Here is a 25,610-nt window from a genome sequence, read left to right as displayed (position 1 = left end):
CTTTATAAATCTATTTTCCTTAAAATCGAGATTAGTATCTCTGAGATAAAGTGGTATAATCTAAAAGCAAAAACCAGAAACATCCTATAAGAATTACTTATTATTTACATCAGAAGTGAATCTTTGTTTTTCAAACCCACAAAAACTACCCTCAACCTTCAGAAAACCACCCAAATCTTTTTATTCCCTTAAGGTCACACATCTCCAATTAAGACACCCTGCTCTAAGTCTAGGAGAAGGCAATGGCACCCCACTCCAGTACTCTTGCCTGGAAAATCCTATGGATGGAGGAGCCTGGTAGGCTGCAGTCCATGGGTCGCTAAGAGTCAGATACGACTGAGCGACTTCACTTTGACTTTTCACTTTTTTGCATTGGAGAAGGAAATGGCAACCCACTCCAGTATTCTTGCCTGGAGAATCCCAGGGATGGGGGAGTCTGGTGGGCTGCCGTCTATGGGGTCGCACAGAGTTGGACACAACTGAAGCAACTTAGCAGCAGCAGCAGCAGCTCTAAATCTGGGGTTGGCAAAGTCACTCACAGCCTGTTTTGTGAGTAAAGTTTTACTAGAACATAGCCATGCCCCCTTATTTGTAAATGGTCTATGGTTGCTTTTGAGTAGCTGTAATAGAGATCAAACTGCCAATATCTGCTGGATCATCAAAAATGCAAGACAGTTCCAGAAAAACATCTATTTCTGCTTTATTGACTACACCAAAGCCTTTGACTGTGTGGATCACAATAAACTGTGGAAAATTCTGAAAGAGATGGGAATACCAGACCACTTGACCTGCCTCTTGAGAAACCTGTATGCAGGTCAGGAAGCAACAGTTAGAACTGGACATGGAACAACAGACTGCTTCCAAATAGGAAAAGGAGTATGTCAAACCTGTATATTGTCACCCTGCTTATTTAACTTATATGTAGAGTACATCATGAGAAACGCTGGGCTGGAGGAAGCACAAGCTGGAATCAAGATTGTCGGGAGAAATATCAATAACCTCAGATATGCAGATGACACCACCCTTATGGCAGTAAGTGAAGAAGAACTAAAGAGCCTCTTAATGAAAGTGAAGGAGGAGAGTGAAAAAGTTGGCTTAAAGCTCAACATTCAGAAAACTAAGATCATGGCATCTGGCCTCATCACTTCATGGCAGATAGATGGGAAAACAGTGGAAACAGTGTCAGACTTTATTTTTCTGGGCTCCAAAATCACTGCAGATGGCGACTGCAGCCATGAAATTAAAAGATGCTTACTCCTTGGAAAGAGAGTTATGACCAACCTAGACAGCATATTCAAAAGCAGAGACATTACTTTGCCAACAAAGGTCCATCTAGTCAAGGCCATGGTTTTTCCAGTGGTCATGTATGGATGTGAGAGTTGGACTATAAAGAAAGCTGAGCACCTAAGAATTGATGCTTTTGAACTGTGGTGTTGGAGAAGACTCTTGAGAGTCCCTTGGATTGCGAAGAGATCCAACCAGTCCATCCTAAAGGAGATCAGTCCTGGGTGTTCACTGGAAGGACTGATGTTGAGGCTGAAACTCCAATACTTTGGCCACCTGATGTGAAAAGCTTACTCATTTGTAAAGACCCTGATGCTGTGAAAGATTGGGGGCAGGAGGAGAAGGGGACGACAGAGGACGAGATGGTTGGATGGCATCACTGACTCGATGGACATGGGTTTGGGTGGACTCCAGAAGTTGGTGATGGACTGGAAGGCCTGGCGTGCTGTGGTTCACGGGGTCGCAAGGAATCGGACACAACTGAGCGACTGAACTGAACTGAACTGAATAGAAATTGTATGACTCAAAAAACCTAAAATATATCAATCCAGCCCTTCATAAAAAAGTCTGCTGACCCCTGTTCTCAATAATAGTGTGTTACTGGAGCTCTGTGAAAAAAAGAATAAGGATGTTCTTTGAATGTCAAGTTCCTGGAAGATGTGCAGAAAAAATACAGAGGAAACCAGGTGAAAGATTCCAAGAATAGTCTCCCAGTATGGTCGCAAGCTTCCCTACCAACAGGTAAAATGCCTACCAGAAGGGCTCCTTAGAGAACCAGTGCCCAGCATTTTCACTGGGGCGCTGGTCACACAGACGCCCTGCGCACGGCACCTACAACTTCAGAGCCCCAGAAGGAAAGCAGTTTTCAGTGAAGATCACACTGTTTTCATGAGCCCTGCAGGCATGGTACCGGGATGGTGGGAGCCCTCCTGAAATCCAGGTTCCAGATGCCAGCCAAGGACCAATCTTATGAACAGGGCTTTCTAATGACAGCATCACAGGCCTGCTGTGTAAACTCTTTAACGAACTCCCACTCACTGAGAAAGACTCTCAAACTGAAGTTAAGGTGAGCAAGAAAGATCAGCTTACCACGTCTACCAGATTCATGGCGGTCTGGAGGAGATAGCACTGCGCTGCCCCTCTCAGCAGGATCTGATGTGTGATCATGGTGCACTGCAGAACGTCCCTGATAGTGGAGAAAACACACGCACTCCCATGGGCTCAGAGAATACTGTGATCATCTGTAGCTACTGACAACTTGATTTATAATATCTACACTTTCTAACGCAGAAAGTCACTGTCAGGAGAGCTGCAAAGCTATTAAATAAGTAAGGCCTCTAGTAGAGTACAATTTTAATATGAAAAAGAATCTTTAAAAACTAACAAGACACTTTCAAAGCACATTTTGGAAATAACTGGTAATCAATACTGACATTTAATAAAAACACTGGCCTTATTTTTAAAGTGGTCAAAATCCAACAGTATATATTATGGCATTTATTAACATTTAAATTAGTAATTCACAAAACAAAGTTAAGTTCAACAGCATGTGGGATCTTAGTTCTCCACCTAGGGACTGAACCTGTGCCCCCTTGCAGTGTAAGTGTGGAGTCTTAACCACTGGACCATCAGGGAAATCCTCATGAATAGATTTTTTAATTTGCTTTTTGCTTCTGTAAAATTAAGAGTGAAAAATCAGGATGCCAATATTAACTAAAACCACTCACCATGGATTAAAGCAGCAGAGAACACTTAATTTACTAAGGAAAGTTATGACAAATAACCACACATGAAGATACACAAGAGAAAATTACCTGAGGGCAAGAAGTCCTTCCATACCCAAGGCTTTACATCTTGGGACGTTTGCCAAAGCCTTGGATAGAAACAAAATGGGAACAGCACACCAATGTCTGCTCGTCATCTTCTGAATAAATTTTAACAGGAAACTACCTGAAAGAAAAAGTTTTAAGACATCATTGTTGCTAACAGGCACATGAGAAGATGCTCAAATCATCAGACACTACATAGGGAAATGCAAATAAAACCATAATGAGATACAACGTCACACCCACTAGGATGGCTCTAATCCAAAGGACAGGTGATAACAAGTGTTAACAGGATGTGGAGGCACTGAAGTCTCAGACATTCCTGGTGAGAATGTAATAGTAGCTCCTCTAAAAATTAAAAACAGAGTTACCATATTACCCAATAATTCCACCCCTAGGTATATAATTAAGAGAAGTGACAGATTATATTCGTATAAAAACTTGTATATGAATAGTCACAGGAGTAATTCATATTAGTAGTTAAAAGTAGAAACAATCCAAATATCTACTGATGAATGGATAAACAGAATGTGAAGTATCTATAATATTATTATTGTATTATTATTCAGCTACAAAAAGGAATGATACATGTTATAAGAGGTTAAAGCGTCTGCCTGGAATGCGGGAGAGCCGGGTTTGATCCCTGGGTTGGGAAGATCCCCTGGAGAAGGAAATGGCAACCCACTCCAGTACTGTTGCCTGGAGAATCTCATGGAGGGAGGAGCCTAGTAGGCTACAGTCCATGGGGTCCCAAAGAGTCGGACACGACTGAGCGACTTCACTTTCACTTTCAAGCAAAAAGAAACCAGACATAACATAAAAGACCATATATTATATGATTCTTTTTATATGAAATGTTTAGAATAAGCAAATCTATAGAGACAGAAAATAAACTCGTGTCTGACAGAAGCTGGGGGAGACGGAAAATGAGATGATTACTTATGGGCATGGAGTTTCTTTTGGGGATAATGAAAATATTCTGAAATTAGTGGTGATGGTTGTACAAATTTGTGAATATACTAAAAACCACTGAACAATTTAAAAGGGTAAATTTTATGGTGTGTGAATTATATCTCAATAAAGCTGATAAAAAAAAAAATCAATGTTATTTCAAATTCATTCCCTTTTAGTAAGATGAGTATTCTAGTATATTGTACATACTCTGATAACAAGCAGTTTTATATATATATGTGTGCGTGTGTGTGTGTGTATATATTTTAAGTTAAGGTAAAAGATAAATTTTTTACTGTTGGAAACCATTCTTTTGTTGGAGATGTTAAAGAAAAATACCATTGGTATCTGGCCTCTGGAATCTGCAAACAGTAATATTAGCTCTTTCTCACAGGTTATTTCTTATCTATACTACAATTACTCTATTTTGAGATACACAAGGATGGTGCTCTATCCCACTTTCTCTGCTAATATGTGATGTCTTAAGGGTCTTTAAGTCACATAGTCAATGAAAATGCCTGTTTCTTCAGATCATCATTGTAGAAATCTTTTAAGAAATCACTTTTAAGAAATCCTTGGACAATCCCAAAAGGATATGACATGTATTTTGTATTTCCCAAAATGCCTAGCCCAAAACCAGATATGCTGAATATATTCACTGGAAATCACTGACATAAAAAAATTACAAAGTAAAACCTATAAGTAGACAGTTTACTTGCCCTCATTCTTGCTGGACTATTTAAGTTCCCATCTTTTGCCTAACGCCTCTCTCACGACACAAGGAAGATGGCAACTGTCAAGCTTCTATTTCTCACTCACTCACCACATAAACAAGGGTCTGTCATGCGTCTGGTACAACCACAAACACCAGGCTCTCAGACTCTGCGGGGTGCTGACCACCAACATCTCACTCACACTGTGATATACACACAGGACATGCCCATGTGGTCAGAAAATTAATCCCCAGGCTATAAACTTCCAAACTCTAGCAAACTAAACAATGGTTCTGGCAGTTACCTTCTCCACTCTAATTTTTTTAAAAGTAACCAAAACAATCAAATTTCTATAAATCTAAGGTTGCGATATACAAACGGCCATCTTTTCCCTTTCTTTCCTGACTTTTGAATACATATTACTATTGGTCACTGTTCATCCTATATGCAGATTAAATATTAATACAAAAGGAAAAAATATATATATTTCATAACCAGGGTCACTTTCTACATCACAAAGCCTAGAATGAAGAAAAGGCTTAGTAGGGGAAATCCTGCTACTCAGCAAACAAAGCAACATGGGTTCCATGCTTTGCTTACCAACGGAGCTCATCAGAAAGAAACACATCCTCAATCCGAAGAAGTGGGACACTTCTAAGATACAAGGTCTTATAAAAAGTTTTCTTCTTGTTTAATCTTTCTAAGTCAGTATGTATAAAGCAACAATTTTGACACAATGGATATTCTGTTTATAACTTTTTCCTAAGCCCAGGTTCCTTTTTTCTTTGACTTATTTTGCTAATTTTTGAAATTGAATAGAGATACTTAGAAAGAATGGCAAACTGCAGTACATATTCCATAATCGCTTCCATGCCACAGATCCCAATACTGGTACCGTGCTATATACAAAGGTGAGAGTGTGTACTCAATTTCAAAGGACACTTGCATAATTCTGACAAAATTTGCATTGTCCTGAAAAAAAGGAACTAGTTTGACAATACTGATTATAATAATCCTAGGACTCTCCTCAGAGAAGGCAATGGCACTCCACTCCAGTACTCTTGCCTGGAAAATCCCATGGATGGAGGAGCCTGGTGGGCTGCAGTCCAAGAGGTCGCTAAGAGTCGGGCACAACTGAGCGACTTTACTTTCACTTTTCACTTTCATGCACTGCAGAAGGAAATGGCAACCCACTCCAGTGTTCTTGCCTGGAGAATCCCAGGGGCAGAGGAGCCTGGTGGGCTGCCGTCTGTGGGGTCGCACAGAGTCGGACACGACTGAAGCGACTTAACATCAGCCAACAGCAGGACTCTCCTAGAAGGATGGTGCTTATAATCAACATTCTAAAAAATTTTTTCAATTTAAGCTAATAAGTTAAAAAGAAATTCTTTACTGATACATACTCTTTATTTCTTCTGGAAGAAAAGAAATATAAGTGACTAAAAACTTCTGTAATTTCAGTCCCAATGGAGAAACACTTCCTATCAGCTGGCCTGGGGACCTATAGACAAAGGGGGTTAAAAAACAAATATATAAAATCTACTGACAGTTAAGCATACTGAAACTAAGTGCAATATGGCTCAAATGTCTTTCAATAATAAAACCATCTTCTTCTGAACCTGCATTTTATTTTTCAGTAAAATCTTAAGAATCCCTCCGATTACAAAAACATCAGGATATTACTGAAAAACTGATGTGAGTTAGTAATGGGTTATACTAAGCAGGCATAGATCTCCTTTTATGACACTTTATCTGACACATATGCATCAACCTTGCCAAACAGTATCATTTTAAGAAAAGTCTAGAAATGGTAGTTTAAAATTATATTTTATTATTTCTAACACATACTCCAATGATTTAATACCTTTAAGTATTAAGTAAAAGACATATGTTAGTAATAAACCACTTTTGCAGAAGCATTTGATTGCTAACATCTACTAAAGACACTTTTATTTTTGTTTCTTTTGCTTCTGCCAGGAACATTATCTGTTAACTGAACACACTAGTGTGGGAGCAAACTGAAGGCATTTCATAATAAATGTGTTTGTCAACTCTCAGAAACCACCAAGTTGGTTTTACTGCTCTCCAGCTGTCTGCTTCAGAAAGCTATTCAGTAGTAATGAGTTATTTGAAAAATAAAAGTAATTGACAAATCAAGCATTGATATGCTTTTTTGATAGTAAATAGGACTGAATATTAATGTAACTTAGCACAGGTTGATTTAAAATTTTTAAAGAAGTTGACTGTCAGAGTACTTTCTATCAGAAAAGCAAAAGTGCAAGTGTTAGTTACTGAGTCGTGTCCAACTCTTTTGTGACCCCATGGACTGAAGCCCTCCAGGTTTCTCTGTCCATGGTTTTTCCCAGGCAAGAATACTGGAGTGGGTTGCCATTTCCTTCTCCAGGAGATCTTCCCGACCCAGGGATTGAACCTGGGTCTCCTGCACTGCAGGTGGATCCTTTACCACTGAGCCAGCCACCAGGGTGGCTTGCTCTATTAGAGATATATCAAACAAAAGACTAGCAAGTATAAACTTAGTTATCAGAATTAGAAATATTAATACAACATAATTTCAAAAGCAAGGGAAATTTCTGAAGATACAATTCAAGAGTACAGATAAAGCTCAAAAAATGAGGAAAGGCACAATGCTGACACTCTTCTCAGTATCAAGCTTGATGAAGCGTAAAGGTATTAAATGAGCAACATGTAGTAGAGAATGGCCTCCACCATCTGACATGGAAAGGGAAATGTTAGAACGAACCCTGTGGTAGTGGACTAGAAATGGGTATACTGGTGTGAACGGATGGTTTTTAATATGGATGGAAGGACAGATGCTGAAATATAGATGGGTGAGTCTGCTCAACAGACAGAGCTAAGAAACAGATAAACAGAGATGCAAAGACACATATACATACATAAAGATGCCAATTAAACAAATGTGGTAAAACACTATCATTTAGGGAATGTGGATAAAAGGTAAGTCAGAATTCTCCGTATTATTCTCACAACTTTTCTATAAGTCAAAACTGAAAGTTAAAAGAAAGGAAAAAAAAGTGTCAAGTGTTGGTTAGCCAAAGCTACCATAAATTCCAAGAGGGCAGAAGTCAGGAGTAAGGGAAAGAAAGTGCCTATGTGAAGTGTCCTTCCCCAAAACCCAAGAAAGGATGGGTTCAGAGTAGGAAAGAAAAGAAAAAGAGAAACCCCAGATACAACTACTAGAAGGACAAGAAGAATCACAAACCCAGAAGGGACAACATGGTAAGAAAAAGCTGAATGTCTACGAGGCAACATATATTTATCCACCAAATGCATTTTTAACAATCTGGTCATATTTCATAATCAAGTTAAATTTATAATCAAATACATATTACTGCATTGCTGCTAAATAAAATGCATGTTTACCTGCTGTATAGAGAGCTCTCTGAAAGTGCATCCATTAATGGTCCAATGATAAACTAAAAAAAAAAAAAAAGGAAAAAAAAATCTGACGTTACGCTGTAACTGTAATTTTGAAAAGTCAACTTGCCCTAACTGTACATCCTACGCAGGCCTACTGAAGAGCTGTTATAAGCAATCTCTTATGCTGCAGGCTGATTTATGATAGCCTTGGAGGATACCTTAATCCCAGGTATCAAACCAAACTTTCCAACCTGATAAAAATGTATGGAATACTAAGAGAGCACATGCTGTGCTGAGAAAGAAGAAAGGAATCCAAAGAAGGGACACATGGTAGAAAATAAAGGTAGTGACTAGTGAAAAACAGAAAGATACCCAAGAGAAAACTTAAGCCCCTGTACCTGGATGATAAATGGGGAAAAGCATATCTTCGAAAACATTAGAAGACAAAAGCATGCTTTCAGGAAGCGCAAGAAGGCTAGGAGAATGTAGAAAAAGGATGCATACTAAAACACCGTACATGTACGTGGATAATTAGGGACATTTAGGTTACCTCTAAATGACAGGTAAATTACTATTCCTAAGTCTATGATCATCCAACTCATGTCATCATAACAGGACTTAAAATCACAGCTGTAATTCCCACAGGGTCATCACTCTGTGTGATTTCTGACAAGAGGAAAAGTACACATTCTAATAACATAGCTCAAACAGCAACCCCTGCTCAGTACAGCAGACAGTAATTCACTGACTCAGAACCGGAGGAGTAGCACCACTAGACAAAGAGCAATAATTCAGTGCTTCAGAACCATGGAGAGAGTATCACTACCATACTTCTAGTCCAGGGTTCACGCTGCTGACTTTTGTTCAGAATACAGATAACCAAGGACTACTTTTCATCACGGTAATGATGCAGCAGCCTGTCGACAAAGCCCAAGTATGAGAGCCTAGTTTAGAGATATAGGGTTTGGTTTTCAGCAAATCTCTGAAGTGTTATTTGCGATTTTCAAGCCCCAGTATGTACTTTTGAAGATCACATAAGATACAACAAATGCCTTCTCCTCTTATCTTCTGACAGAGGGAACAAGGGAAGGGAGAGGGTGCCATTACCTCAGAAATTTCTGGTGAAAATGGAAGAATCCTTGTTTCATACAGTTCCAAAAAATGGGTAACGCCTTCTTTAGTCAGGATTTTATTTTCACTTTCAAACATTCTTTTATAAATGCACAGATGCCAGGATGGGTGAAAGAGCCAGCATCCTGTGAAAATAAACACCCAAAGTTGACTTTGATTCTCACATTACATGGCTCCACATAGACTATATATTCATAAATAAACACACACACAAATACATTAACTTCATTACCACAATCACGTTCAAAGGTGTTTAACTACTGAATAACCAAAATCACTTCAGTATTCGATTTTCCATTTTCAGTTTCATTTAGAAAGACTGCAAGCAAATGTCAGAGTGACTACAGTGTACAAAATTAAATATGATTCCACACACACAGGTTGGAACTTTAGGTATGGGGTGATTTCAACCAATTCTCTCACCTTACTTCAATCCATTTTTCATCTGAAACTGTCCCTCCTCTGTTTAAAACCCTTAAGTGGCTTCTCAAAACTCAGAATAAAATCCAAACCAGGCATGAAACTGCCCCTGACAACTACTCCAGCCTCAGGCCACCCCTCCAGCACCACTAAGCTGTGCCTCACTAGTCGGGTGCTCTACCCGCTGGAGCCACTCCCATCTCAGGGCTTCTGCACCCAGAGCTATCTGCTCCACTCTGAGTCAGTCCTAAGGCAGGCCTTGACTGGCTTGCCTCACCAAGGTATGGCCTTACTAGTATTTCATTGCTGTCATTTTTTTGTCGTCTCTCTAGAACTTTATAATCAAAACCATTTTTTCCTGGAAAACGGACCAAAAATAGCTCTTCTGTCTCACCACTTCACCCCAGCGCTCAGTACGTACTGGACACTAAGTATGCATCTATTAAGTAAATACATGAATGAGTGATAAACAAAAAATGAAATAAGTATGTACCTTAGAGATACTCTAACTCTTTTCAAATATCCTTAATATTTTTAGGAAAAAAATTCAGCATTTTAAACTCATGGCATTCTATAAATACATCAGTCCCTTTGTGTGTGTTATTTACATCAAGATGCTTGTTCAATTCTTTGGCAGTGGTAATTTTTCAAAATCTGTCACTGCTATTTGATTTGTTTTGCCGAGAGCTGTGGGCAAAATGCGGTAATAAGAGAATCATTTTAACAGTAAATGCATAAGTGAAGTCACAACAGGATTTAATTAAATTCTAGCCCCAGGTGGGACTATAGATTCTTATGGTCTGTGAAAAATTCTAGTGTATCAGAAAACAACCATAGCAATCAGCTGAATAAAGCTCAATTCCTAAGGGGTCACACTATTAAAGTTGTAATTATCTAAAGCAGGCACTGAAACCCATTTACCTAGGTTAACTCTCATGTGTAAACACGATAATGTAGCATTTCATCATTCATATGAATACAAAACAGTTAGCCTGCATTTAGCTGTCTCATTTATCTAAACTTAATTTCGTAAGATAATTTTAGGAAGCTCCATCTTCATTTTATTTCTCCTAAAAAGCCCTCATAATATAGTACTGATTAAGGACTTAAAAACTATATTTAAAATAGTATCTTAGAATTTTCCCTTCCCCAGAAGTCTAACCTACAGAACAATGGCTGAAATACTAAGAAAGCAACTTTAACAATGAAACAGATATATTAAGAGAACAAAGCTGGAAAGCAGTTAGAATATATAATACCAAACAACGCTTATTAAAAAATGAATAATACACCATACATAAAACATTACCAAAGAGTCCTTATCTTTTAAGGATATATACTGAGATAATTACAGATGAAATGATATGCTGTCTAGGAATATGCTTCAAAATCATTTGATGAAGAGTGAGCAAGTGAGGCCACATGCAATGTAAGACAGGAACTGATCACTGCAGAAGCTAGGTGATAGGGTTCATCACACAAACTCTTCTCCTTCTGTAAATGTTTGAAATTTTCCATAATCATAAGTTTATAAAATTACCATGCCTCTAAATTATAGAAAACTCTGCAGCCATTTAAAATTAAATTCTCAAAGACTATTTAAAGACATAGGTAAGCGCACTTGGATATACTGCTGAGTCAGAAAAAAACATCCACAAGGTATGTATCTGGAATATTAGCAGCTGTCTCCCGGTAGCAGCGAATTTACATATTCATATAACATTCTCCACAAAGAACAATAATTAGTTATAAAATAAGGGGGTAAATGATGCATCATAAAAAATCAAAATAGAAGCAGCCATTACCATTTTCCTCTGACACTGCATATTCAAACAGACTGTTTAGCTTTGGTAAAACTGGCTTTATAACATGTATCTGAAAACAAAAGCAAAAAGCCATAGGAAATGAAAATTCACCTTTAAAAACCAAAGTATTATTATACATTTATGTAAGTCACTCATCTGTTCCTCCCCCCACAATCTCCACCCTCCCTGACCCCACCACACCCATGTAAAAAAATGTGCAGAAGGTGCCTGATTTTTCCAGTTTTTAAATCATACAAATTCAAGACTGAGTATGGCAAAGCTAATAAATATAACCTAGAACATAATTACAGTAACATTACATTTATAGAGTATCATAAATTATGTCATGTAATCCTTAACTGTCCTGGGAAGCAGGCAGGGCTGATAATACCAGTATTACAAAGATGAAAAAATACTGAAATGCTTTCTCTAGTCACTCAAGTTGTTCAAGGCCACACATTTAGACGTAGAGCCAGCTCAGCGTTCAATGCTCTTTTTTCTTAGACTCTTGCAGATACCAGCGTCTAATGTACATATCCTAGAAACTAAAGGCAACTAACTTAGAGTTTCTAAACAGTGAGGGTGTTACGGATGCACTGATTAAGGAAAATCATAGTTTATATAAATTTGGAAATGTTTTTCGTTTAGTCCGCATCCCCACACCTACATACATTTAGCACATATGAGTACTTCTTTATTTTAGTCAACAGTCAGTGCATCTGGACTGACACCTTACAGTCACTCCATGATGGCTGGTCCCACAGCAATCTGCAGCTTACATACTGGGAACTCCTATAACAAAGAGGTCTCCAAGTGTGGTCCCTAGAACAGCAGCATATGTGTCTCCTGGGAATATGTAAACTATTTCAATTCTCAGGCCACACCACAGACCTAATGAATCAGAAACTCTGCAGACCAGATCCAGCAACTGATACTTTAATAAGGCACCAGATGATTCTAATGAATGTAAATCGAAATGTTAATCTCTAAAGAGAGTCCTCCTAACTTAAAAATTCCATGTTCCTACTAAGATTAATTCAAAGTCAACTGAAAATGATTTTTCAGGTTTCTATTCTCAGAACCAAAGAATGCAAAGATGTAAGAACTGAAAGGAAGAAAAGAAAGCAAGCCTACAAAATCAAATGGTCACTATTACTTAATAACAACTGACCTCAGACTTTAAGTAACATTTTCCTCACTGTGTATTTCTTTGGAGATTATTTATAACATAGAGAAACTAAAACCTAACAAACACTTTAGAAGTAAATGTCAAGGGAAGATCAAATAAGACCAAATCTTTTGGTTGATAAATTAAGTCAACCGAAGTATTCTTTAATTTCCTGAGTTTACATTGTGTTGTTGTTCAGTCCCTCAGTTGTGTCCACTTCTTTGCGACCCCATGGACTGCAGCACGCCAGGCCTCCCTGTCCCTCCCCATCTTTCCAAGTTGCCCAAGTTCATGTCCATTGCATCGGTGATGTCATCCAGCCATCTAATCCTCGACGCCTTTTTCTCCTGCCTTCAATCTTTCCAGGCATCAGGGACGTTACATGAGAGTCAGCTATTCACATCAGGTGAGCAAAAAGTTGGAGCTTCAGTTTCAGTGTCAGTCCTTTGAATGAGTATTCAGGGTTGATTTCCCTTTAGATTGACTGGTTTGATCTCCTTGCTGTCCAAGGGACTCAGGAGTCTTCTCCAACACCACGGTTTGAAGGCATCAATTCTTTGACTCTCTGCCTTCTTTATGGTCCAGCTCTTACAACCGTACGTGCCCACTGGGAAGACCATAGCCTTGCCGATAGAGACATTCATTGGCAGAGTGATCTCTCTGCCTTTCAACACACTGTCTAGGTTTGTCACAGCTTTCCCGCCGAGAAGCAACTATCTTCTGATTTCATGGCTGCAGTCACCATCCGTAGTGATTTTAGAGCATTTAGAAGAGGAAATCTGTCACTGCTTCCACCTTTTCCCTTTCTATTTGCCATGAAGTAATGGGGCCAGATGCCATGATCTTAGTTTTTTCTTTTAAATATTTAGTTTTAACCCAGCTCTTTCACTCTCCTCCTTCCTGAGTTTACATTTAACCTTAATCTATGCTGGAAAAGAAAATAGGATTCCCTGGTAGCTCAGATGGTAAAGAGTCTGCCTGTAATATAGAAGATCTGAGTTCGACCCCCAGGTCTGGAAGATCCCCTGGAGAAGGAAATGGCAACGCACTCCAGTATTCTTGCCTAAAAAATCCCACGGACAGAGGAGCTTGGCAGGCTATAGCTCATAGGGTTGTAGAGAGTCAGACACAACTGAGCGACTTCACTCACTCATGCTGGAAAACAAGGTACACTTGCATTCCATTATGCTATATCCAAGCTGACCTTTCTGTATTGGTTCTACAGAATGCTTGGGGGAAAAAAAGAAACTGCACCTGTACATGATTTGATAAAATATGAAAACACTTACCTGATTTCCTTCAAGAGTTTCCATAATTAAAATATAGTTTTCCCAAAACTTTAGAAGCTCATCTTTTTTCTTCTCAGACCACCAAAACAGACTTGGGCCTGATATGGTTTAAAAAAGAAAATCAGTTTCTAGATTTAGTTCCTAAATAGAAAATTTTATGTTTCTAAACATAAGGAGACAACAATCCACCAACTACAGCAATAACAAAATCCAAAGCCAGCTCAGCCAGTGACTCAACCCCAACAATCTAACAGAGTACCTATCTCTAAGGCATAAATAATTCAGTTGCTACTGAAAAAAAGTAATCTCATTGCCAAGAGATAAAACAGAAAACAAAACCAGACTCAAAGATGGTCCAAAAATAGAACCTACATATACCTGTGATTAGTATGTTAAAGGATCTCATGGAAAAGGTGAACAGGCACAAACAGATGGGGATTTCCAGGAGACAGAAACTAAAAAAGTGTCAGGTGGAATTCACAGAAAAGACATAAAGGACCCTTTGATTAAATTATCAGATACTCAAGGTCTTGAAGGTAAGAACTCTAGGAAAAGAGCTTCAACACAGGATCAGGTGAAGGGAGTCCCCCATGTAAAAGTGAAGGCAGATCTAAGAATGTCAGTGGTGTTCACAAGGCTGAGCTTGTAATGGGACTTTTCTAAAGTCTCTTCTAGAGTCTCTTTTCTAAAAGTCTTTTCTAGAGACTTCTTCAGGAAAATTTATAATGACTGATGATCTCACTAGTACAGGAAAGATTTAAACGACTAAGAATCTGGGGCTGAATTAGTGGTAAGTATGGAGGCAACCAAACATAAATGACAAATACAGGGAAAACTTGCAGGAAGGAAAAAATAAATCATAGATTACTACATAGATCACTGGTGAACAGTACTTGCATAGTCATAATTTTGTTGAACTCACATTTAATCAAAATTGCAAGTAAGATAATGGGTTTTATGATATTACTAGATTATGTCAAGATATAGGGATAGACACCAAAATAATCAGCTGAAAGAGGTAAAAGTGGCTGCTCTTTGAAATAAAGGAAATATAGATGGGAGGCAAACATAAGACTATTGCTTATCTTTAAAACTGCAGAATGATTGATGCTTTAAAATAAATTTTAAAATAAAATAAAAATGTTTTCCAGCGACAGCTCTCACTGGATGATCATCAACTTGCGGGCTATTAAAATATCTACTATCTGATGTTTTAAACGTGTATAAAAATATAATCTACTCACATCTTCAGCGGAACAAAACTCTTTTACTAGTATAAATAAATAAGTAGGCAGCCACAGTTGAAAGGATAGAAATTTTCCATCCATTGAGGCAGTTTTGACTCAATCAATTCATTTTGGACTTCGATAGATCAAAATAAATTTAAATGACTTAAGTGTATTTTCACACATTTCAGTGAACAAACTGATCAATAGTAATAAACCAAACTAAAGGGAGGCCTTGCTATTTTGTCCACTTTTATCCTGTAAAAAACTGGTAGGACGCACAGGCTCAAAATGTAAAATTAATTAATTAATACCTCATTCTATTAAATCAACTGCAAAAATACCTTCCGCCAAAGGTCGACTTAAGGCCCATATACTTAACTAATATTAATAAATCCTCCTAAGAGAACTACCGAAGGATTGTGATGGGTTTCCCATGACAAAATTCTAATACTCAAGGCTCAATTCGAAGGTCAGTACATGCAAATACTTTTCCTTTCAATTTGATGGGTGCTATCCCTTCTTTTCTATTTGAACGAGCCCACGATATAGTGCAATTTTGGTCTGTTAATATCCTGCTGGACTAGTTCCTAAATTATTCCACGAATGCAGTATTCCACCCGCTCTGGGTCAGAGAATTTATCCTAAATGGGGACTCTTCTAACAGTGCTGCAGTGATTTACTACAGTTCAGAGAACACCCTGGAGATGAGGTTCCCAAGGTTTTTCAGGTTCTATGGGGACCACGAGAATAACCAAATTCTGTACGAATCGCGGAGACAGCACCGGAAACAGAAAGGCCGGCCTCGCAGAAAGCCAAGTAGGGATGGGCCAGGGAGCAGAGGCAAGTACCGGTTCCTTCGCCGGGGGCGCACGCGCAGTCGGTCCCCAGTTCGGCCGACACCTCCACAGCCCGCTGCAGCAGGTAGCGCGCCCGCTTGCGCGTCAGGGCGTCCTCAGACCAGGCCAGCCCGGCCTGCACCGTGCTCCAGAAGCGCCAGCAGCGCCGGGCGTCCAGGCCCGCCTCGCGCGAGGCAGGCACGCTGTCTGCGCCGGGCTCTGGCAGTAGCTTCTCGGCGAGGGCGCTCAGAATCAGCAGCTGCGACCCGACGCGGCCCGGCCCCTCAGACACCCCGGGCGCAACCAGCCCGCCCCACACAGCCCGCAGCGCCGCCCCGCCGCACCGGCCCAGAGCCGGCAGCAGCCGCCCGGCAACCAGCGCCGCAGCGTCCGGGGACGGCCCCGCCTTGTCCCCACCCAGCGCCAGCGCGAGAGCGGCCCGCGCCACTCGCTCCAGCAGGGGCGCGTCCTCGCGAGGCCGCAGGCAGGGCCCCACGGCCGCCAACACCTCCACGGCCGCCTCGGCGGCCCCTTCGAGGCCGGGCGCGGGCCCCGCGTTGAGCAGGTCACACAGCGCCTCCTCGGCCAGCGCGGCCGCCAGCTGCGGGCCCCCGGCCAGGCGGGCGCACGAGCGCAGGGCAGCGCCTGCCGCCCTCAGGACGCGCCGGCGCTGGCGGGCCGCGGGACCGGGGTCATCCGCGCCGCCCGCTGGGCACCCGCGCAGGCCCCGCAGCAGCGGCACCAGATACCCGGCGGCGACCTCGCGCGCCGCCTCCGGGAGCGCGCCCGCGCCGCCGCCGCCGCCGCGCGCTTCCTCATCCTCCAGTCGCTGCAGAAGAAAACACAGGGTCTCCACGCGCTCCGCAGATGCCTCCCCGCGGCACAGCGCCCCAAGCAGGACCCGGGGGTCCCGGCTCTGCGAGAGCAGCGCATCCGCCAGCACCCACTCCATTTGCCCCGCGCGCCGCCGCGCCCGGGCGCCCAAAGGAAGGCGCCGGCGTGCGCGAGTGCGTGCGCGTGCGCGGCTGTCCCGAGCACCCGCCCGCAGGTAGGAGGCTTGCAGCCTCGCCTTGGTCCAAGTCGCGGCGCTTTGGGCGGGTCCTACCAGAATGGCCTGGGTAACTTTTTAAGGAAAAGAGGCTCTCTCGTGAAACGTTAATGTAGTATCTACACCAACTCCATCGATTCTTAATTGGAGATTGGCCTGTCCGGGGGCTCTAAATCATTTTAGAGTGCCATGAGAATGGGCCAGAGGAACATTTGGAAGGTGCGCTCACCATCACCTAGATTGTTTTTAAAAAGGAGCAGCCTGGCACCACCCACAAAGACATTGATACAGTGGGTCTGCAGTGGGCTCCCGACAGCTGCATAAAAAAATAAATACTGAAAACAAGAATAATTCAGGAGCCGTGCAAAGTACTGTAGGAATGAGCTCGGGATAGAGCTGAAAACGAGATGCCCACACCAGTACTGGCAGTCAAATGCCCAAGCTGACTCTAGCATGCAGTTCTTCCCACACAATGCTTGTGCTTCCACATGCAGTCCCCAAATAGTTCTTTTGTCTGTATTTTCTGTATTTCTGACAGCGTCTACTGCTAAATACAGAAACAGAAAAACTTCACCTAAGCATGCACCATACTGGTTTGGTTTATGGCTCAATCCTAGGCAAACTGAATCAGTGAGGTGAGTTTTCTTTGCCTTCCAACCACACCACAAAGATCTCTCCCTTAGTCCATGGAGAAGTCACAGTTGCCCCTTTAAAGAGCTTTATGTGTAATGAACATAATGGATAAAGTGTAATTTAAAGTTACTTAAGTTTAAGTGTATTTTATGCAATTTAAAGTTATTTGATTTTTATATTTTATGTTTTATATAATTTAAATATATAGTTATCCAACATCATATATGCAAGATTTTTTTCCATGTTTCAGAGTCATTCGATTTTCCATTGACCGCATGCATAAAGGTTTTTATTGTAAGGCTTCCCTGGTGTCTCAGGGGTAAAGAAAATGCCTGCCAGTGCAGGAGACAAGTTCGGGAAGATCCCCTGGAGAAGAAAATGGCAACCCACTCCAGTATTCTTGCCTGGGAAATCCCAGGGAGAGAGGAGCCTGGCAGGCTGTAGTCCACCGAGTCGCAAAAGAGTCGGACATGACTAAACAACAATGACAACAATTTAGATTGTGTCAGCAAATATCAGTTGCCTTCAGCATTTAAAAAACATCAGTTTGGGGACTTCCCTGGTGGTCCAGTGGTTAGAATTCTGTGCTTCCACTGCAGGGGGCACATGAGTTCCATCCCTGGCTTGGCAACTAAGATCCTTCATGCCCTGCAGCAAGGCCGAATAAATAAACATCAGTTTCCTTCAACATATATTCTTTATATATCTATCAAAAATGGACAAAAGTCTTGAGCAGACTTTCAGCAAATAAAGATAGGCTAGTGTAAGCATCTGGGAAGGTATGGAGAATCATTATTCCTCCCAGACATGCAAATTCAAGCCTCAAAGAGATAGTACTTCACACCCATCTGAATGGCTAAAATTTTAAAGACTGCAACTGCCAAAGGACTCAAGGGTTTCCTCTTGAAACCCTGTCTGTCTTCCTCTAGTTTTCACCATATACCTTTGTTCTGTTTTTTCTTTTTCTTATTTCCCCAGCTGTTTCTTCTCCATCCTTTTGGGAAGGACTCCTCTTTCTATTCCTAATCTGCTCATATGGATATTTCCAGACTTACATCTCTAGATTCCTGTTCTTCTCACTCTTTAAAATTTCCCTGAATAGCTTCATTAAAACTACAGATTCTACTACGATTTACATTGTTAATGATGAAAAAACTCTAGATGTCCAGCACCCAATCTCTCTCCCGAACTCCAAACCTATCTGCCTACTGCCTACGAAACTGAATGTCCCTCAAGACATCACTCTCAATCTCCACTTTTAAGAAGGTCACCTTATTATCTTAATTCTTTCATCCCTTCCCCCATTGTTACGATCCCCACCAATGTACTTCTTCCTGTACATTTCCTATTTAGGGGAGTGGCCATAACTCATTCAGTTGCCCCAGTCAAAAAACCTGGGAGCCAAAATGTTATCAAGCCAAATTTGGGTCCACTTGCCTGGATGTGCAGTTAAGCCAATCTACTGACACCAGGTGGCAGGGAAGTTTATTGCAGATGCCAAGCAAGGAGTCCAGGCAGCTAGTGCTCAAGAGGCCTGAACTCACTGAAGGCTTCCAGGAAAAGGTTTTTAAAGACATGTGGAACGATTTCTGCAGAGCACCTTCTGAGCGCTGACAGAAGAAGTTTTAGACTCCCCTCATTTCTTACTAAGATGACAACAATAACTTTCTGCCTGATTCACTCTCCACCCAAGGGCACATGCCACATTGCTACCAGGATGACCTTCCTAAAATTAAGCCACAGCTACCCATGACCCCCAGAATTATGGCTGAATTTCTTAGCATGTCATCTCAGATGCCTCTTGAGGTGGCCCTGCCTATTTCTCCAGCCTCCTGTCCTCATGCCCCATGTACACCTTGATTTTGAAGTCCCCAGAACATGCCATGTGCTCTCACTTTGTCTTTCAAAAGGCTTTCCCTCTTCTGGAAGACTCTTACTCCATTTGACTAAGACACAGTTCACACTGTCATTTCTCCAGAAAGTCATTTCTTTTTTTTCTTTTTTTTTTTATTTTGGGGTGTGTCATGTGACATACAGGACCTTAGTTCCCTGACCAGGGATCGAATCTGTGCCCCATGCATTTGGAACATGGAATCCCAACCACTGGACTGCCAGGGAAATCCCAGAAAGTCATTCCTTAAACCTCATTCCCACTCCAAACACCCATTCCACCGAGGTGGTGTCCCCCTCTTCCAAACTCCCCAAACATCCTAGCATATCTCTTATGCAGCATTTGTCACACTGTTGTAACCACAGGTTTACTTCTCTGTCTCCTCCCCCCGTGAGCAATTTGAGGGCTTATCAGGGGCTATGGGTGGCTATGAGGGGCTATGGGCTTCTCTGCTAGCTGAGCAGTAAAGAATCTGCCTGCAGTGCAGGAGACACACAGGAGACTCAGGTTTGATCTCTGGGTGGGGAAGATCCCCTGGAGGAGGAAATGGCAACCCACTGTAGTATTCTTGCCTGGGAAATCCCTGGTGGGCTACAGTCCATGGGGTCTCAAAGAGTCAGACATAACTGAGCACTCATTCATATCATGTCATATCATATCATGGGCTATATCTTTTATCACACTAGTCCCAGCATCTGCACCTCTGGTTGTATCATGCCAAGAAATGTTTATCCCCTACTCCTCAGGGAAGACCCAAACTATAGGGCATCTATAAGAAGCCCTTCACAATGCCTTAATGGTACTTCTATCTTCCCCAAGCTTTCAACTGTGGTAATAACAATAGCTAACAGTTACTTATCATACTTAAAAAGAATATATGGTAATATATTTACCTATAATACTGTATTGAATTCTCAAAACAACTCAGAAATGAAGTGCTATTATTTTTCTCATTTTACAGGTGAGGAAACCGAGCAGGGAAGAGAGTAAGTACCTTGACCCAGTGTCACACGATGAAAAAGCAGCAGAACTGACTCAAAGCTGTGCACTCTGCTACATTACCTCTAAAACACCAAGAATGCAAAATCCGCAGTTGCAATTAGATTCACTACCTACATAATCTGCACTCCCAAGGTCTAGGAATGTGGTAGGAATGAATGAATGAATTTGTGTGCTTCTGGCATAGCTCATGATCTCCTTTTCAAATGAGGATTTCAGTTTTAATTTATTGTGTAGCCTACACACCAAATGTAGTACCAGAAGCATGGTAGCCACTGAAAAAGCGTTTGGAACAGAGTGAATACAAATTCCGTATTTTACAGTGAGAGAGTTATAAATTGATCAGTTGGAAAATTTCCAGGGACACTAGTTTATAACTAGTTAGTTTCAGGTGTAGAGCATTTTGCCCTACCTCACTGTGAGATTGGCTTGCCTTTTTGGAAGTCTGAGGTCTTCTGTCAGCGCTCAGAAGGTGCTCTGTAGAAACCGTTCCACATGTTGATGAACCTCTGATGTATTTGTTGCAGGGAGCGGTGGGGGAGGGAGTCTCCCCATCTTACTCCTCCACCATCTTGAAAGTCTTCTCTGGGACATAATGACTCAAACATGAGCATTTGAGAGCTGAAGTCCTTGTTGCCTTGTTCAGCATGCAACAATATGCTGCTTTGATAGACAGAGGAGACCTGTGTGAGAAACAGCCAGTTACCCCTGTTCTTTCCCATGAAGATGTGGGATTGCACTGGAAGTCGTGTGTGAAAGGCGTTTAGAAGAGTTTGCTTCCCCAACTGCTTTCGAATTTCCTGTTTTGTTCATAAGTGATTTAGGGTTTATGACTAGTTTTTTTTTTTTAACTGAAGTATACTTGACTTACAATGTTATGTTAATTTCAGGCGTACAGCAAAGTGATTCAGTGATACATACTTGTATGTGTCTTTGTTTTGTTTTTTTTTTTCAGATTCTTTTACCTTTTAGGTTATTGTAAAGCATTGAGTAAAGTTCCCTGTGCTATACAGTAGGAGAGATGGCCGGTCAGCTGTGAGAGCCAGAGGTGGAGGATGGAGCACATCCCAGGAATTGGTCCTCAGAGACCACTGCCAGACACTCATGTCCACAAGGCAAAGCACAGGTGGAGTTTCTCCCTCAGAAGCACACACATGTATTGCCCGAGGAAACAGCATGGGGCAGGCTTGGGGTCCACGGGGTCCTGGAGAGAGTGGTGCATGAATCCATGACCATATGAGCAAGAGTAAAGCACCTCAAGAGGAGGCAGGGGCACTCTAACACATGTCCACACTGGCACCACACTTTGATGTTGAAATAGCAATTAGTCTGGTAGAGCCACTAAGGAGAACTGTATGGAGTTTCCTCAAAAACCTAAAAACAGAGTTGCCATATGATTCAGTGACCCCACTCCTGAGCATACATCCAGGAAAAAAACTATAAAAGATATACATACACCCTTATATTCATAGCAGCACTGTTTACAATAACCATGACATGGAAACAACCTAAATGTCCATCAACAGATGAACGAGTAAAGAAGATGTGGTGCATAAGTACAATGGAATACTTGCCGTTTAGTCCCTAGGCTGTGTCCGACTCTTTGCAACCCCATGAACTGCAATACCCGAAGCTTCCTCTCCTTCAATCTCCTTGACTTTGCTCAAATTCATGTCCATTGAGTCAGTGATGCCATCCAACCATCTCATTCTCTGTCACCCCCGTCTCCTCTTGCCCTCAATCTTTCACAGACACTCATGTCCACAAGGCAAAGCACAGGTGGAGTTTCTCCCTCAGAAGCACACACATGTATTGCCCGAGGAAAGAGCATGGGGCAGGCTTGGGGTCCATGGGGTGCTGGAGAAAGTGGTGCATGAATCCATGGCTATATGAGCGAGACCCAGCATCAGGGTCTTTTCCAGTGAGTCAGCTCTTTGCATCATGTGGCCAAAGTATTGGAGCTTCAGCTTCAGCATCAGTCCTTCCAATGAATATTCAGGGTTAGTTTCCTTTAGGATGGACTGGTTGGATCTCCTTGCAGTCCAAGGGATTCTCAAGAGCCTTCTCCAACACTGCAGTTCAAAAGCATCAGTTCTTCAGCGCTCAGCTTTCTTTATAGTCCAGCTCTCACATCCATACATGACTACTGGAAAAACCATAGCTTTGACTAGATGGATCTTTTTCAGCAAAGTGATGTCTCTGCTTTTTAATACACTGTCTAGGTTTGTCATAGCTATTTTTCCAAGGAGCAAGCATCTTTTAATTTCAGGGCTGCAGTCACCACCTACATTGATTTTGGAGCTCAAGAAAATGAAATGTGACACTGTTTCCACATTTTCCCCATCTATTTGCCATGAAGTGATAGGACTGGATGCCATGATCTACCATGATTCCATGTATGCAATGGAATACCACTCAACTATAAAAAGAATGAAATAATGCCATTTACAGCAACATGGATGGGACCCAGAGATTATTATACTAAGTGATTCAGAAATAGAAAGCCAAATAGCATATGATACCACTTATATGCTGAATCTAAAATAGAACGCAAATGGATGCATCTGTGATAGAGAAGCAGACTCACAGACATCGAGAACAGACGTGTGGTGGCCAAGGCTGGAGGGGTAGCGGAGGGATGGCTTGAGAGTTTGAAGTTAGCAGATGCGAACTGTTATTACAGACAGGATAAACGACAAGGTCCTACTGTATAGCACAGGGAGCTATATTCAATATTCTGTGATAAATTATAATGGAGAAGAATATGAAAAAGAATGTACATGTGTATAGCTGAGTCACTTTGCTGTCCAGCAGAAATCAGTACAACATTGTAAATGAACTATACTTCAATAAAATAAATACCTTTAAAAAGATTGGTGCACAGGGCTCAAGACCCCACTCAAAAGACTTCTTCTTAAGTGCAGTGTCTTACATGCGTGTCTGCTCTGGAATGACGGGCACGACCCAAAACTCTGATCTGTCAAGAAGCTGACATTTCTCTGGACAGAAGATGGTGCTATTGTCAACGCAGTGTGCTTTTGCCATCTTTTCCATTTAGTGTCAGAGCTGCAAAGTGGAAGACGGCTACAGAAAGAAAGAAAATAGCAATCGCAGAGCGAGATTTCAGCTGGCGTCTTCAGTGAACCTCTGAGGATCAAAGAATGGGAGCAAGCTGCTTGATAGAGTCCTGATTCTTGCTTTGTGATGTCTCCCGTGAAAACCCTTCAGAGAATCTCCAAGGAGAAAATTGCCAACACAGTCTCGGTAATAGGTTTGTGTGAAGGGCAACATCTAGAAAACTCAAATTCCCCGTGGAGCTCAGTGTCAGACACCATCAGTTATTAACCCAATATTCATACTTTCTCCTCCCTTGCTCACAAAATTCCAGTTTTCTTTGAGATGACAATATGTTAACCCCTGGGGCAAGGTCTCATGCTCACAAGACCCAACCATCCTTACAGTTAGAGGTGAGGGCTAGCTCTGAGTCCCAGTCTTGGACAATGAGACTGAAGTGGAAGGTGGCTTGTGTAGTCTGGGAATGGTTTTTTTTTGTTTTTGTTTTTTAAGAGATGACACTTTTCTTCTTCTTTTTTTAATTTTTAAAAATATTTATTTATTTGGCTATGCCAGGTCAGGTGCTAGTGGTAAAGAGCCTACCTGCCAATGCAGGAGATGTAAGAGATGTGGGTTCAATCCCTGGATTGAGAAGATCCCCTGTAGGAGGGCATGGCAACCCACTCCAGTGTTCTTGGCTGGAGAATCTCATGGACAGAGGAGCCTGGCGGGCTACATTCATGGGTTGTAAAGAGTTGGATACCACTGAAGTGACTTAGCATGCATGCTCTCCAGATTTTAGCTGTGACACTTGGGACCTTTAGTTTCTACATGTGAACTCTTAGTTGCGGCATGTGGGATCTAGGTCCCTAACCAGGGGTTGAACCCCAGGCTCCCTGCATTGGGAGAGCAGAGTCTTAGCCACTGGACCGTCAGGAACATCCCCATCTGGGAAAGCTTTTGTTTTCTGATAAAAGAGACCATCGCTGCCTCATCCCTCCTCTACTCCTGTCTGCCTGAACGCAGTGTGTTCTCTGCATCTCCAGTTGTCATCTCCAAGCCACAAGAGAACAAGGAGCAAAGGGCAAACTCCGCATGAAAGGTGCAAGGAAGGAGACTGAGAAGGGGCCTGGGTTCCTCGGAGGTGCTCAGCCCGCGCCAGCAAGTATCCATTTCTGGACTTACTCTTCTAGGAGAAAAATCGGCCCCTATTTGCTCAAGCTTCTTTTGTTGGTTTTTCTGTAAGTGCAGCCACGCATTCCTCCCTGCTAAGAACTCCTACCCAGTTGTGTGTTATTTAGTAGTATAAGCTCAGTTCGTTTGAGCATCTTATTCTTTCCTCATAGACGAGCCTCTTTCTGACAAATAAGCACCAGCATTCCTGCCTTGAAACGCACACTGGCTGGACCAAGCCCTGCGGGTCCTTGTTGATCCAACAAAGAAGGAGGAGGCTACACAATTGGCTCTGGGCATCCACTGGCCTTTTTCCTTTTCCTCAACTCATACTCAAGGGGCTGGTCAAGCTAAAGTTTGTAAGGACTGTTACTAGCATCTGTTAAATATGTACATGTTAGCTCTGCCTTTCTAGGAAAAAAAAAAAAGATTGTTACTTGTGTTGGCCTAACTCAGAGGTTCTCATCTCAGGACCCAGTAGAATCATCGGGAATCTTGAATCCCTGGGAGCAGCGTGTTCACACAGAATGTCTGGGCCTCATCCCAGACCAGGGAAACCAGAAACTTCAAGTGCAAGGTACAAGCCTCCAAAAAAAAATTTTTTTTAACTGTGCCACATGGCACGTGGAATCTTAGTTCCCAGACCAGGGCTTGAACCTGTGTCCTCTACAGTGGAAATGTAAAGTCTTAATCACTGGACCACCAGGGAAGTCCCATATGAATTTTTTAAAAAAGCTCCACAAGAGGGTTGAGAAATGCTG

General features: G+C 41.8%; 1 protein-coding gene across 12 annotated transcripts in view; it reads right to left on the bottom strand.

The window, feature by feature from the left end:
- Nucleotides 1-17,426, bottom strand: part of TARBP1 (tRNA guanosine 2 -O-methyltransferase TARBP1) — a 67,245-nt gene extending 49,819 nt beyond the window's left edge. For 6 of the 12 annotated variants that reach the window (XR_015157167.1, XR_015157168.1, XR_015157169.1 and 3 more), the window contains exons 1-8: nucleotides 16,064-17,426; nucleotides 13,987-14,084; nucleotides 11,530-11,599; nucleotides 9,281-9,429; nucleotides 8,177-8,229; nucleotides 6,178-6,275; nucleotides 3,099-3,234; nucleotides 2,374-2,470 (exon numbers count right to left, since the gene is read on the bottom strand). Coding sequence is in view for 4 of the 12 variants with exons in the window: in XM_086382881.1 (XP_086239007.1) it covers nucleotides 2,374-2,470; nucleotides 3,099-3,234; nucleotides 6,178-6,275; nucleotides 8,177-8,229; nucleotides 9,281-9,429; nucleotides 11,530-11,599; nucleotides 13,987-14,084; nucleotides 16,064-17,003 (1,641 nt within the window). In the remaining 8 variants the exon portion in view is untranslated. Of the gene's footprint in view, nucleotides 1-2,373; nucleotides 2,471-3,098; nucleotides 3,235-6,177; nucleotides 6,314-8,176; nucleotides 8,230-9,280; nucleotides 9,430-11,529; nucleotides 11,600-13,986; nucleotides 15,907-16,063 lie in introns of those variants that run through there. The other 6 variants (XM_086382888.1, XM_086382884.1, XM_086382886.1 and 3 more) reach the window with 6 other exon arrangements.
- Nucleotides 17,427-25,610: the final 8,184 nt, after the last annotated feature.

Source organism: Bos grunniens, chromosome 28 (genome assembly GCF_055505025.1).
Source record: "Bos grunniens cultivar Pamir isolate PY7600 chromosome 28, Bosgru_T2T1.0, whole genome shotgun sequence".
Classification (NCBI taxonomy): domain Eukaryota; kingdom Metazoa; phylum Chordata; class Mammalia; order Artiodactyla; family Bovidae; genus Bos; species Bos grunniens.
This window is presented reverse-complemented; position numbering and strand designations above follow the sequence as displayed.